This window comes from Acartia tonsa, chromosome 7 (genome assembly GCF_053477335.1).
Source record: "Acartia tonsa isolate MP-2025a chromosome 7, ASM5347733v1, whole genome shotgun sequence".
In the NCBI taxonomy this organism is placed as follows: domain Eukaryota; kingdom Metazoa; phylum Arthropoda; class Copepoda; order Calanoida; family Acartiidae; genus Acartia; species Acartia tonsa.
This window is the reverse complement of record NC_137266.1, coordinates 23,635,253-23,651,341: the sequence shown is the minus strand read 5'-3', so window position 1 is coordinate 23,651,341 and position 16,089 is coordinate 23,635,253. Positions and strand designations below refer to the sequence as shown.

General features: G+C 31.0%; 1 protein-coding gene across 3 annotated transcripts in view; it reads right to left on the bottom strand.

Moving 5' to 3' along the window:
• The window catches only part of LOC145324213 (uncharacterized), a 73,934-nt gene that overhangs the window by 4,366 nt on the left and 53,479 nt on the right, over positions 1 to 16,089 (bottom strand). For all 3 annotated transcript variants that reach the window (XM_080166836.1, XM_080166837.1, XM_080166838.1), the window contains 12 exons: positions 15,440 to 15,513; positions 12,348 to 12,417; positions 11,649 to 11,713; positions 11,196 to 11,219; positions 9,911 to 9,980; positions 8,725 to 8,781; positions 6,843 to 6,947; positions 5,193 to 5,317; positions 3,393 to 3,458; positions 3,053 to 3,119; positions 2,457 to 2,515; positions 1,943 to 2,004 (listed from right to left, as the gene is read on the bottom strand). In XM_080166836.1, coding sequence (XP_080022962.1) covers positions 1,943 to 2,004; positions 2,457 to 2,515; positions 3,053 to 3,119; positions 3,393 to 3,458; positions 5,193 to 5,317; positions 6,843 to 6,947; positions 8,725 to 8,781; positions 9,911 to 9,980; positions 11,196 to 11,219; positions 11,649 to 11,713; positions 12,348 to 12,417; positions 15,440 to 15,513 — 844 coding nt within the window. The remainder of the gene's footprint in view (positions 1 to 1,942; positions 2,005 to 2,456; positions 2,516 to 3,052; positions 3,120 to 3,392; positions 3,459 to 5,192; positions 5,318 to 6,842; positions 6,948 to 8,724; positions 8,782 to 9,910; positions 9,981 to 11,195; positions 11,220 to 11,648; positions 11,714 to 12,347; positions 12,418 to 15,439; positions 15,514 to 16,089) is intronic.

Below are 16,089 nucleotides of genomic sequence, written 5' to 3'. Positions count from 1 at the left end.
TCTAAACCTGACCTAAATATGGCAATCCCTCTTTTCAAAACAATTTTTAAAGCATCAAAAAATATATAAAGAAGTTGTATCAACTTTTTTGCTTTTTATTTAAGATAGCTAGCCGGTTCTTTCAGTAAGTAGTAGATGTAAAAATTTTCATAGAATTCATATGTAATCGTTTTTTTTTGTAGACCTCTTATTTTTTAAGTAATTTAAGTTTTTTAAAAAAATAATTAAGTCAGTTTTAAGGTACTAAAACGCAACAAAATAAAAGAAGAAAATAGCCAGTATGAACAAAAATAGTAAGATCTTTAATTTGACACCTTACTTTTAAAATTCTGTTGAGTAATTGTTGAAAAAATCTATTTTTTTAACCTCGGTTTAATCAAAACATTAAACCTAAATATTTTCTCATACAGACATAAAAACATGGGTTCATATATACCTTTAGAATCAGAAAAATATTACGAATCTATTCTAAGCAAAATTGAAAAAGTTTTATAAAACTATAATAAAAAAAATAAGTTGTTTTTAAGAATCATAATTTTCGGCTTTAAAGGGTTAGCTTGAACCAAACCTGAACCAAACCTAAACAAAAGACAATGCAATGTAGCAGATATTTTTTAAACACAAGAAACAATAATGTATTTTTAACTGCATTGTTTTGAAGTTTATAAACAGACTGATGCATATTGTTCATAATTTTTCATTCTTTACATGTTCTTTAATATCACTATATTTATTGTAGTATCTATTGTATATATTGTATGAACGTTCTCCTTTTTTTCTGGCAATTCTACAGGTTAATCTTATAGGTTAAGCTTCCCGATTCGTCAATTTTTGCGATTTGTGATTGGCTAGTTTAGTAGTTACAATTCTTAAAATAAACTTTTTATTTTTTCTATTTTTTATTACAATTTTTTAAAACTTTTTCAATATTGCTTAGAATGGATTCATATTATTTTTCTCATTCTAATGGTATATATGAACCCATATTTTTATGTCTGTATGAGAAAATATTTAGGTTTAATGTTTTGATTAAACTGAGGTTAAAAAAATAGATTTTTTCAACAATTACTCAACAGAATTTTAAAAGTAAGGTGTCAAATTAAAGATCTTACTATTTTTGTTCATACTGGCTATTTTCTTCTTTTATTTTGTTGCGTTTTAGTACCTTAAAACCGACTTAATTATTTTTTTAAAAAACTTAAATTACTTAAAAAATAAGAGGTCTACAAAAAAACCGATTGCATATCTGAATTCTATGAAAAATTTTACATCTACTACTTACTGAAAGAACCGGCTAGCTATCTTAAATAAAAAGCAAAAAAGTTGATACAACTTCTTTGAGGCTTATTCGCGGCTAACGCGCAGCTGCCAAGCTCTGTCAAGAACCATTGAAAATTTAGACAAATACTGAACAAATGATTGAAAGATTTATAAATGAAACACATATATAAGAATCAAACAGTTATTAATTAAAATTATATAAATTAGAATGAATGCATTTATTTGACTTTCAAAGCAATCCTGTAAGTCAAGTGTTACACAATTAACAGTGCTCAAAATCAGCTTATACCAACAACGAAATTAATTCGAGAAAAAAAATCACGAAACTTATACGTGATTTTCAGCTGTCGTTTGTGTGCAACACATAGTAGAAATGACAATTTTTTTATCTGTCCCCAAAGTACTACTTTAGATTTATTTTGCTTGTTCTATTCCTGGATCGAAATCCTAAGCTCCACGCAGCCTTGTGGCACACAGAAACTGGAATGTATATCTTACAAAAGCAGCCCAATTATCCTCAGCCACACCCGAAAAAAAATAATAATCATTCTGCAGCACCGCGGCTGAAGGTGCAGCTGCCAACCACTGAGAAATACACACCAAGGGTCTTGCATAAGATGGCAGAGAATCTATCTATCTATCCCTCCTGAGAAATACGCACCTGAGGTCTTGCATATGATGGCAGAGAAGTAGGGAACGCAGGGGGGTGAAATCACAATGGTCCTGGAAAAATACAACATTGGAATATATAAAGGATGTATGTCTGTCTGTTGGACCAATTGTTTCTCCTTTACCTATACTATTTTTCTATATTTCCCGTTAACCATATTCTCTCCAGTTTTACATTTTACTTTTGGGTTATTAATTTCATTTATTTCTTTGTCTTTCCCTTAGTAACCTAAATTATTTTTGTTATTAAACCAAAAAATTGTCTTTTAAAAAGTCGTCGTCACAAGAATTCAAATTTAACAAATATATATATGAACTGTAATTTATTCATTCATTTAAAATAATATTAAGAATAGTACAATGTAAAGTAAACTAAGATGTTGTTTTTGCTCTTTAGATTCTTAGGACTTAAAACCTCCAAAGAACAACTTAAATACTTGATTGTTTTACATTTTTACTCTTATATCCAAAAAACAAGGTGAATATTTAATCAAAATTTGTCTTACCTTATTTTCAATATCAATAGTACCCCAAGAATATTCTCTACCACGTATTCTACCAGTTTCTAAACAATATCAAGGTTAGGTTCCAGAACCCCGTGGGGGTTTACGGGTTTTGGATTTTTTATTTAATTTATAATTTTTGTTAAATAACATCCTTCTTTCTGCTTCAGTCTGCTTACATTCTGCTATTAATAAACAAAGGTCCACTAACAAAGAGCCAGAATTAGAAGGGTTGATAATGTGCATCGATGAAACTTTTATTATAGTACAGCATAAACAGAAATCGTAAGTATATTATTAATTAATAATACCAATTACATAAAGTATTCAATTCTTTGTTTGTTTCTTCATTAAAACCTTGCTGACCACTGTATTTATTAAATGGAAGCTTTACACAGCTTCAAGGATGGTTCTAGGCTATCTTATTCGATTACCCTTCCCCTGACTCCTAGCTATGGAATGTTCATAACTATTAAAAAGTATTTTCAGAACGTTGTATAAAATACGTATACTGCATTTTAATTAATCTTTATTAATTCTGAAAAATTGTAGATAAAGAATGTTTAAAATTTCAAGGTCGCATCTATCTATCTATCTACCAGTTTCTATGACAGTATTAGATCCGACCACTGCAAAAGGCATCTGCTCTCTCATCCACATGTCTCTCTGAAAACAATATTTCTGTCATTTCAAAAGTAGTATTTTGTGTTTCATTGTATGTCTTTAAATATATATTTTATCTGATTTTTAATATATGCCTTAGTGGCACCAAGAGGGAAAGCAGGGGGGAGTTCCTAAAATAGTAACAAAATTTCTCTGGACCTGGAGAAACCTACCCATATGGATTTTGCAGACAACCAACTCTATGATTACACGAGCTTTTTTTTGCATGCATGGAAATTATATCTGTATGTAACGGGTTCTATTGAACTTAAATACCTGTGTTAATTCTGATTCGGGAAATCCATATGTCTCTATCTCTTTCTCCTTCAATTGGTTTAGGACCTAAATAATATTTCTATTATACACTTGAATTAAAGAACAGCTGTATTTTCAAAATTAATTGGAATGACTAATTTTCTTAAGAAATATGCCTTCGCACCACAAGCCTAAGTGGATATATATTTAAAAAATATAATAACACTTAGTTAGGTTAGGGAAAGGAAGGGTTCAACGAACTTCACAGGAATATAGCCCTTCAGTTTTAGCACAGGGACTAGATATTCTTTCTTTTTTTAAAGTTGAAGATATGCTAGTTAGAGACCCCATTAGAGGTATACAATACATAAATTTAAATATATATTCAAGTATAATATTACAGACACTTCTCCGCGGATTGAAAAAAAAATTAATGGAACAAATTTCATTTTTATTTGCCCGTTACTTTAAGAGTTTATATCCGGTTTTAATCCAGTTGTAATGGATATTATTTTAAGCCATAATGGACAACATTACCTTTCCAATAATAGGAATGTATAATCACGTATATTAATATAGACACTTGTCCGCAGATAGGGAAATAAATAGGGGCTATAATTTCCTTTCTTTAAAAGGGGTGATCTCAGATTTTTTGCAGCAATCTGATTTTCCAATAATAGGAATGTATAATATATGTAACAATTTAATATAGACACTTGTCCGCGGATATGTAAATAAATAATGACCACAATGGCAACTAATACCTTTTCTTTGATCTCCTATTTTGTGCTGCAGTCTCATTTTCCAAGAATAGGAATGTATAATCACGTATATTAATATAGACACTTGTCCGCGGATAGGCAAATAAATAATGTCCACAATGGCAAATAATACCTTTTCTTTGAAAGCAGTGATCTCCGATTTTGTGCTGCAATCTGTTTTTCCAATGACAAGAATTTGTAATCAATTATGATATTACAGACACTTGTTCGCGGTTAGGGAAATAAATAATGGCCACAATGGCAAATAATACCTTTTCTTTGAAAACTGTGATCTTCGATTTTGAGCAGCAATCTGATTTTCTAATGACAGGAATTTGTAATCATGTATAATATTATTGTCACTTGTCCGCAGAGAGTAAAATAAATAGGGGCTATAATTACCTTTCTTTAAAAGCTGTGATCTCCGATTTTGTACAGCAATCTGATTTTCCAATGACAGGAATTTTTAATTATGTATAATATTACAGACACTTGTCCGCGGATAGTAAAATAAATAGGGGCTATAATTACCTTTCTTTAAAAGCTGTGATCTCCGATTTTGTACAGCAATCTGATTTTCCAATGGCAGGAATGTATAATCATATATAATATTATAAACACTTGTCCGCAGATAGTGAAATAAATGGGGGCTATAATTACCTTTCTTTGAAAGTTGTGATCTCCGATTTTGTGCAGCAATGACAGGAATGTATATTGTATTATCATATATAATATTATAAACACTTGTCCGCAGATAGTGAAATAAATAGGGGCTATAATTACCTTTCTTTGAAAGTGGTGATCTCCGATTTTGTGCAGCAATCTCATTTTCCAAGAATAGGAATGTATAATCACATATATTAATATAGACACTTGTCCACGGATAGGACAATAAATAAAGTCCATAATGGCCAAAATTACCTTTTCTTTGAAAGCAGTGATCTCCGATTTTCAGCAGCAGTCTGATTTTCCAATGACAAGAATTTGTAATCATGTATAATATTATTGACACTTGTCCGCAGATAGTGAAATAAATAATGGCCACAATGGCAAATAATACCTTTTCTTTGAAAGCTGTGATCTCCGATTTTGTGCAGCAGTCTGATTTTCCAATAACAGGGATGATGTTGACTTTGTGGTGAATTTTCCTCATAAATTCAACATCCAAAGGTTTCAAACCATGTCCTATAATTTTGTTCATTATTGATTCAATGTTTTGCTCTTTATAATTTTTTCATTTTTCAAATTTCATTGTGAATGATTAATTTATTTTATAATATAATAGGTATAAATTCACTAGAGTGAAAAAAGCAAAGAGAAATGGGACAATGGGCTGTTTCTTACACTAGTCCTCAAAGTTTTATAATAACGTTTTCTTATTTGTTGGCTTAACATCTTTGGGTGCTTTGGTCAATTGGTTGGATAAATAAGTTGAGTGTTCAAATTTTTCAACCACTTGTTTATTATTCTAAAGTGGCAGTTTTGTGTATCATCATTTTGGCAAATATCTCACCCTCTTTAATTTATGGCAGTCAGGGATCTAAAAGGATAAGACCATGGGTGATAAGTTAGTTTAAGATCCAATGACTATCAGCAGAATTAAGAAGAATTCTGTAGAATTAAATTATAAGTTAAAAAATTTGAACATACTAGTGTGCAACTAAATATCAAGATTTTATATTAAAAGTCTTGTATGGGTGCTTTAATGTGTACGTTCGATTAAATCTATCTATATCAGTGCCTGTAGGAGCTATAAAGTACAAGCAAGCATGTACTCTTGCATCCTGTAGTATAGGTGTCTCTATGTGTACTTATCTATCTATATCTGTACCTGTAGGAGCTATAAAGTACAAGCAAGCATGTACTCTTGCATCCTGTAGTATAGGTGTCTCTATGTGTACTTATCTATCTATATCTATACCTGTAGGAGCTATAAAGTACAAGCAAGCATGTACTCTTGCATCCTGTAGTATAGGTGTCTCTATGTGTACTTATCTATCTATATCTGTACCTGTAGGTGCTATAAAGTATAAGCAAGCATGTACTCTTGCATCCTGTAGTATAGATGTCTCTATGTGTACTTATCTATCTATATCTGTACCTGTAGGTGCTATAAAGTACAAACAAGCATGTACTCTTGCATCCTGTAGTATAGATGTCTCTATGTGTACTTATCTATCTATATCTGTACCTGTAGGTGCTATAAAGTACAAGCAAGCATGTACTCTTGCATCCTGTAGTATAGATGTCTCTATGTGTACTTATCTATCTATATCTGTACCTGTAGGTGCTATAAAGTACAAACAAGCATGTACTCTTGTATCCAGTATATATATCTCTGTGTACTTATCTATATATATCTATACCTGTAGGAGCTATAAAGTACAAACAAGCATGTACTCTTGTATCCAGTATATATATCTCTGTGTACTTATCTATATATATCTATACCTGTAGGAGCTATAAAGTACAAACAAGCATGTACTCTTGTATCCAGTATATATATCTCTGTGTACTTATCTATCTATATATATACCTGTAGGAGCTATAAAGTACAAACAAGCATGTACTCTTGTATTCTGTATCTATATCTCTCTATGTACTTATCTATATATATCTATACCTGTAGGAGCTATAAAGTACAAGCAAGCATGTACTCTTGTATCCTGTATCTATATCTCTCTATGTACTTATCTATATATATCTATACCTGTAGGAGCTATAAAGTACAAGCAAGCATGTACTCTTGTATCCTGTATAGATGCTTCTCTGTGTACTTTTGTCTCGCCCTCTAGGTACTTCTCAAACTGGTCATCTACAACAAAACAGTTGTCCATAAATATGAAAATTTTATAAAGTCGTTAGGTTAATAGGTAGACTTTACGCTATCAAATTTTACAATATATTAATTAAAAAATAACAACGTCAAATGCTTTGTTCCAGTCTAAAGCACACTAATTAATATGCTTTAATTATATTACAACGAAATTATCTTACACAATAATTTTAATTCTACTTAGAGAGTGTGGAAAAAATAATCAAATGAAAGAAGACAATATGTAATTAGCGCTGTTTTGATTGTTTTTTTTTGTGATTTAAGATTTAAAAGTGTTCTAGGTGATTAGCCACCTTTTGGCTTTTAAACCATTTTTACATTAAAATAAGGATAATTCTCTATCAATGTCAAACGTAATTTAAAAATTACTTATGGTTGAAATTTACTCTGAAAACGTGATACACTTATACGATGCGTTGTTTGTCTAAATTGTCTAAAGAACCTCTTAAACTCTAAAAATCTTCAATAAAATAGATTTCAAAAAATAGATAAATTTCAAAGAGTGGAATTGCCTCAAAATTTCTCTGCTGCTATTTAAGGTAGACAAATGATAAAGGTTTGTTAAGATAAGATTGGTCCGTTGGTCAGTCAGTCATGCAACAAAAATATACTTATTATTAAAACATGCATATTTTAAATCACTCATTTATATATTTTATTCCGAAAAAATGGATAAAATAAGAATTTCGGGACATTGAAGTAGAGTATTAATGATTGCATATCTATCTCCTAAGTCATTGTCTCAAATATAATATTTATATTTTCTTAAAAACAAAATATTTGTTCAATGTGAAGTATCAAAACAGTTTATGTAAATCCAAATATGAAAATATTTTAGACAAAGATATCACTTAAACCAGTTGCGGACACTAAACCATTTTATCTAAATAACCAATCATTTCATAGAAGTTTCCCTCAAAATGCCCAGTCAAACAAAGAAACCACTCTTTCATTTTTCATCTAAGATTAAACATAAAGCATTATTATATTTCATTTATACTTCTTATAAGTTGGTTTAGCGATCACAACTGCAAATAATTATTTACAAAATAGTTTTTTTCTATTCAATTTATATATAAGACACAAGAATTTTAATATTAAATAAAAAAATTCATCATTATATTTTTTTATATCGTCTATTGATAAAATTTTACCTAAATTAGAATAAAAACTAATAAGATAATAAATACATATATACAAGTAGTGTACTTTTTAACGTTTCTAACCGTTTTAGCATTTATATTAGAGTAATTATATTGGTCTAATAATTGTAAACCCAGAAATCTAAAGGGATAAGACAATGGACAATAAATTGATCCACAATGTTGATGCACAATAATACCCCTAATACCCCCAATAAACAATAAATATTGGAATTGGAACTTTTCTACCCCTAGATGTTTAAAACCATTGGCAAAACTCATTGCACGCCACTGCTTTTCACAATGTTTTATATTATTTTTATATAATATATCTTTTTAAAAGACAATCAGATATTTGGGTAGACGTAATCCTTATATAAAATTATGTTTGTCTGTATGTATGTAGCCCAAAATCTCACAAAACACTGAACTGGTATGGTTCTCCTTTACAGTAAACCATCGTATAGGCTAAGGAAAGGTTTATAACTATTTTGGGGGAGGACACCTTCATTCTCTTAAAATAAATTACATTTTTTAATCTTAAGTGCCTCTAGAGGCCTTTAGGGACATAGCCGCTAGTACTAGTTGCAGAGTAGCCCCGCTGTATATCTTACCAATATATGTAATTATAGGTTCCCAACAGTTAGAGTTATCCACTGCCACTCCGAAACCTAAACAGTATAAATATTAAAATATAATTTCCAGGGATCTAAAGGGGTAAGACAAATTGATGTACATCCCCAATGATGATACACAAAATTACCCCTTCTGTAGATTAAAATTAGTATTTGAAACGTTTGAACATTCAACTTAATGAATAATCCAAACAAAATCCACCAAAGTTGTTAAGCGAACGACTAAAAAAATGTTATTAAAAAACTTTGAGAAAGTGTTAGGTTCGATGCGTATTCTCTTGCTAAATATTTAGCACTTTAAAACAGAGGGAGTGCGATCAAAGGGTTGGCTGTCTGTTTAGTTTCCTAATACTCACTGGTCATGTGGACGCTTTACACCACAGTACTAAGAACTTGGAGCATAAATTGAGGTGCGTAGAGAGGATCCGAAGCAACAAGCCGCCTCCAAGAGATTATTTGCTAAACATTTTTTGACATGTCTCTACTCCCATGCATAAAGAGGTTAATTTTTCTGCTTGTTTTCCGCGTGTTAGCGATTAGTCAAATGCGCTTAATAAGTCAAACTGTGCTTAATTTGACCAAATGTGTGTATAAAATGATCAAAATTAAGAATAATAAGCGCATTTGTCTAAACACTAACACACAACTTTACGGAAAATACATGAAAAAATGACCCTCGTATTTGCCATCTGTCCATTGCATGATTTGATTGCATCCAAATCAGATTTATTGGCTAACTTTTCAAATCTGTCTCTAATATGAATTCTTTTATAACAAACTTTGCCATTTTATTTTGCAACCTGTCACTCCGCCCGTCTCAGTGCACTTTTTTTTGTAAAAGCGAAACTTTTCTACAATTATGGCCATATGTCCGTCCTTAATGGCTAACTCATTTCCTTAATTTAGGCATTTGTGTCTAATTTTGCATTCTGATTTATTCTAACAGTTACGATTGCGTAGTAACTCTGTAATCATTACCAGAAAGTCAGTACGTCCATCTAAAACATCTTGTTTTTAAATTTTTGACAACAATCTTTTTCATTATCAAACAGGGGACTTGCACAAATTTTTTTAGCCCTATAGCTCTACAAGGAACTGAGATAATAGGGGGGAGCGTTAAACGCCCCCCCCCCCCCCAATGCCCCCCTCTCCCTATCTGACTTACCTGGTGTATCAACAACAGTTAGATTCAACTTGACACCCCTCTCCTCTAAAGTCACCTTATGTGCTTCTACCTATAATAAAATCATCCATGTTAGCATATGCCTTTCAAAATTTCCAATGGTTGTATATCCGTGTTATTTTAAAAGTTGGGGTTTTCACTTAAACCTACTTTTTGAACACTGACTCCCCTCCTTTATGCATTCTTCTACATGTCCTACATTATATATATTTATCCCTTCATCACTATTTGATAAAATTATACTTGCTTGTATAGTGTGCATTCTCTTCCGCATATAATGCTGTATCATATCATCAAATAATTATGATCACATATTATTACAACGGAACAGGACGAACCCTCTGATTTATTTGCTTTAAACGACTATGCCCCTAGAGGCCCCTAGGGGGCACTTACAATTACATTTTTTGGGAGGGGATCATTTCATTCTTTTGATATTTTTTTCAGGAGGGTATTTGTATAAAATTAGTTATACAACTTCCCAGAACCTATGAGAAGCTGTATTTTAAAGAGGAACTATATCGGTTCAGCGGTCAGCGAGTTCCTTTGATACAGGCAGACAGACACACAGATTCTGTTACTTTTATTTAATGATTGCATATTCTTCAAATATTAAAAACTATGTGGAAATGAAATAAACACAATTTATTAAGCTTATTGTCACCTTGAATGTTTGACATGAAATCTGTCAAACTTTTTGATTTGATTAAAAATATTTAGATCAAGACATTGCGCAATTTTCAAAGGGTAATTCAAAATACTTTACATAAGTTTGGACAGAAATGACCGGTTCTCATCCATACAAATAAACTATGTCTAGCATCGAATTATATCCAACTTTCTACGAATATAAAAATGTATAATCATAAGATTAAAACCAGTTTTTTAGCCTAAAAACTGGTTTTAATCTTATGGTTGTACATTCCATATCCGCGGAAAGCCGTTTATAATGCGATGCGAGAAAAATGGTCTCCAAGAAGGAGGGGAGGTATTTGTGTAAAATATACATCTATGCCTATACATTTATTGTATAAGCTACCAATTGCATTCAATATAATTAATAGTTATTTCTCGCATCGTATTATAAACGGATTTCCGCGGATAAAGAATGCACAATTATGAGATGAAAACTAGTTTTTTTTAGCCCCGATGTGCCGAAGTCAATGCTAGACATAGTTTTTTCGTATGGATTAGAACCGGTTTCTATCCACCGGATCCGAATGAATACGAGAAAATGGATTTAAATTTATCATCTTCTGTCCTTTACCTGCAGAGTTTGTCCAATATCATCCTAAAAGAAGAAAAAAAACATTAATCTACAAATCATAATTAAAAAATGAAAAAGTTTTATTTTTGGGGGTGATAATTTTAACATATAAGGAGCTACATTGTAAAGGAGAACGATATCGGCTTAGTGGTTAGCTGGATCCTGCAATACATACACACAGAAATCCAGTTACTTTATTATATGGATTTATTTTTATTTGTAATTTATAATAGTTATTTATCGCACCGTATTATTAACAGCTTTCCGCGCGGATATAGAAATGTATAATCAAAATATCAAAACCAATTTTTACATTTTTGTTGTACATTTATAATTTTATATATTCGTAGAAAACTTGAAAGAAAACGATGCTATGATCTTTCAGTGTGGCTTAGAACCGGTTCTAATCCACTGGATATTAATCAGTTTCGAAAAGATACTGGAAATTCTTACCTTAAGAAGAGTTCCATTGCTAGAATAAATGTTGGCTAGGAACATTGAGTTCACCAATGTCGACTAATTCACAATATATATCATTTTAATTTTAAATCTGTGCGATTTTTGGGTATAGTCCCTTTCGTGGCAACGCCCATTAAGGAGCGATTCTTCGTATTTTCACAGTAGTTTTTCTCCTATTTCTAGCCCCTGCGGGGGTCTCTAACAATGCGGGGGCATTCACCTAACCCAACATAACCTAACCTAACCTAAAATAACCTATTAAAAGCCATTTTACGATACGACGAATTGCCTCTTAAGGGACGTTGCCACGAAAAGGACTATTCCCGATTTTTTAAATTTTATTAGTAATAATGCTTTGAAACTTTCCCACAAAGTAAAAAAGAAATAATATAAGGGGGGGGGGGTCCTTTGTTTAACGCCTGCAGGTGGCCCTATCCCTGCGGGGCCTATATCTGCGTTGCTCAAACTCTTCATGGATACCCTTTACCTAACCAACCCTGACCTACTCTAAAAAAAAAAAAAAAAAAAATATGTGCTTTCCTTAGACCTATACATAGCTTTTCTGTAAAGGAGAACCATATCGGTCTAACGAGTAGGAAGATCTTTAGCCATAGACATAAAAACATTCTGTTATTTTTATCAAAGGATAAATGTCATGTGTAAAATTAGGTAATAGTAGATATATATTTTCCTTTCCAAGACCACTTTCACCGACAACCATCAGGCTAAATTCAAATCCTTTCTTCACTGCTCTTTTGTACACCTAAAGATAATAAGCAAAAATCATACATTTGATATTAACATGAATTTATTTTTTTTGGGAGTTCCCCCCACCTTATCTGGACCTATGAAAAGCGTAAAGAACACCATAATGGGTTCAGTGGTTGGCGAGATCCTTCGGCACACACAACATATTTTACTATTCAGATTTTTAAGTGAGCAATAATTCCAAAACATGTTTTATGTTACTTATATTAAAGGCATATAAAAACTTCCCCTTTTAAAATACACGTATTCTATGTCAATTTCTCTAATATACTATCATTCAAAATATAGTATAGAAGATAATTGTTTTTGTACATTTATCGGGGTGTATAAATCTGTAGAAGAATATAGGCGACCACAAAGTTATTATTGTTTTACCTTCTTTGATAGCAAAACACATTATTTTCTTTTTAAATATTTACAACAAGTTCAAGTGCATTCAACAGTCGGGGACACTAAACCAACTTTATTGTTTGTATAAGTAATCTTGGAGGGAGGAGAAATTTTGCTTTTAAGTTTACTTCTTATTTGATGGTTTAACAACTTTGGGAGCTTTTATTTAATTTTGATTGATTGGTTTATTAAGTTAAGTGTCAAACGATTAAAAAACTAATTAAAATCTAAATATAGGATAATGTTGTGTATCATAATTGGTGATGTACATCAAATTATCGGCAATTGTATTATCCCTTTAGATCGCTGAAAAATTATACCACTAATAATAAAAATGCATACAAAGAGGGAGGTCATTTTCTAGTAAATCCCGTAAAGGTATGTGTTATAAGGCCTAAAAATAGTAGTAGAACGATAAGGTGCTCTATATATTTGTATTCCCTATTGAATAGAACAATAGGGAATTTTTTTTTTTTTTTTGATAACCGTACCTGGAATATCTTTAAAAAATACGAAATTTCTATCAAACGCTTTGTTTGGCTCAAACTGACAAAAATTAAAAAAAATATAATTATAATAATAATGTTTTCTATAGGTACAAGGTAAAGGTTAAGAACAATCTATACCATTAAACAAAGGAAGAAGTCATTCTTTACAGGTTGATTTATTATAATTATATTTTTTTTATTTGTGTCAGTTTGAGCCAAACAAAGCGTTTGATAGAAATTTCTTATTTCTTAAAGATATTCCAGGTACGGTTATCAAAAAAAAAAAAAAAATTCCCTATTGTTCTATTCAATAGGGAATACAAATATATAGAGCACCTTATCGTTCTACTACTATTTTTAGGCCTTATAACACACACCTTTACGGGATTTACTAGAAAATGACCTCCCTCTTTGTAGTTTTTTTTATATTTTAGTGTAAACTTGGTTTTTGTGATAAATTAAAGGGGAATTGGGTATTAAAAACTAAGTTTACTAGATTCATAGTCCCAAACTATAGGGATCTAATAGGATAAAACAATAGCCTATAAATTAATGAACATACTTAATGATAATACACCAAACTACCCTTTCTGTAGATCACAAATAATGGTTCATATATTTGAACACTCATTTTAATGAACCAACTATTCATAAATAGTCTCCAAAGTCCAACAAATAAGAAAACGTTATTATAAACTGCTAAACTGAATAGAATGATCATAAATTTTCTTTCTTACATAGTTTTAGGCACTAAAATTAGTTTCAGGGTCCATACTCTTCATATGGAAATGATATTTTTTTGCATTGTTTTTTTTGCAAATATGAAAATAAACATTTAGAAAAGAAAAACAATGTTATAATAAATGCCTTATGAAACAAGTGCAATTATACATAAAATTAAAAGTTACATAAGTTTATTTTTAAAATTAATTATATCTTCATTAGAAATATTTTTTTTAAAAATTGGAATAATAAATAAAGTGTCGCAAATGGGCGAATATCTTAACAAAAAAATCTTTAAAGTATATCGGAAAATGTAAAGGTTGACACATTATGCCAAGATTTTTTTTTATCTATAATAAAAAGAATCATGATGTCTGACCATCCTTCTGTATGAAAATAAAATATCTTGCTAACCACTGAACCAATTTGGCTCTGTTTTTTATTGAATATCCATACTGTTCAAACCCATTCCTTGGGTATGGAGAAAAATTGAAGAATTATAAACTTGTTTATACTTTGAAAAGTTTAAACACTGGGAGAGGGGGGCATTTGGATGTTTATTACACCAGTCCCCAGAGTTTTACAACAACAGTTGAGTGTCCCTCAACCACAAATTGTAATCTAATTTTGTGCATCATCATTGGGGATGTAATGTACATCAATTTATCGGCTATTGTTCTATCTTTTTAGTTAAAGCCCTGGTTTAAACATGCATAGATATTGATCAAATTTGTATTGGAATAACTTTTACAAAGAAAAAAGCTTAAATGCACATTTTTAACCATCAAACAGCAAGAAAATATTTTTCTGATATACATGAATATATCACATCATTGCATTATGTCCTTTTATGTATTGTTTTTTTCCCTAGATAGACAAACGAACATTTGCAAATCAGGAATGATTTCACTCTCAGTATCCAGAACAAAATTTCGAGGTTATTGTGTCATAAATAAATTGTTCTGTAATGCTCATTCACACGATATCATAGTAAATGTATTTAATAGTAGGTATACCAATAAAAAGGGTATATATAAAAAAACGGACGTACCGACTATCTGATAATAAGTATAGAGATGCTACATGTTCCCAAAGATTTACTTTTTGTTACGTAAAGGTTGAGCAAAAAAATGCGTAGATTTTTAAAATTCAAATTGCGCGGCTTGTTTTAATGGTAGAAAAAGGTATGCATATGCATATGGAAATATAAAAACGATTTCTGTGCTACGCATAGTTTAGGAGCTACGTGTTAAAATTTTTTTAATGACTTAAAAGTTGACTTGCGAGTAACCTTAGTTTTTTCTACCATTAACAAAAGCCGCGCAATTCGAATTTTAAAAATCTGCGCATTTTTTTGCTCATTCTTTCTAGGGTTTAAAATCATATGGGCGATTCTACCATGCCTGCCATATTGACCTGATTAGGAAGAAATCCAAAGCCAACAGTAGTTAACGAGTCATCCTCTCCCATAGCAAAACTGTCAGATCCATCTAAGAATTTGGATCTACTGTAAAATATTGCTGGTTATGATTATTGCCAAAAATCTATGAATTTTAAAGACTGATAGCTGCTAAAGAAAGCTTTACTGAAGAAAAAACGTGTAAAATAGGCCTTTTTCGCGCATTTCTCTTCACTGCGAGATAATCATGCATTATTGATTTATGGCTATTCCAGATTATTTGTAGGCCTTCTTATGCCGCTTAAAACAGTGTTCAACCATTGAGCAGCTAGCAGCCTTTAAAATGCATAGATTTTTGGCAATATTCGTTACCAGCAATATTTTACCGTGAACTGCAGTAGATCCAAGAATTTTAACAAAGATGAATGACAAATGAAAAATTATAGGAATAAAACAGTTTTGTTAGTCCGAGCCTTCTGATTTCTGTTTTATTATTCGTGGACTTCCAGATAATGGTCGTGCAAAAGACTCTACTTTTGGTTAGGTAATCGTGCACATTGTCAAAATTCAAATCCAAAATAAAAATTAATAGAGTGTAATCTTTAAATTGCAAAAAAGTTTGACTTTAAAATTTAATTAAAAAATCACGGAACCTTTCAATCAAAAA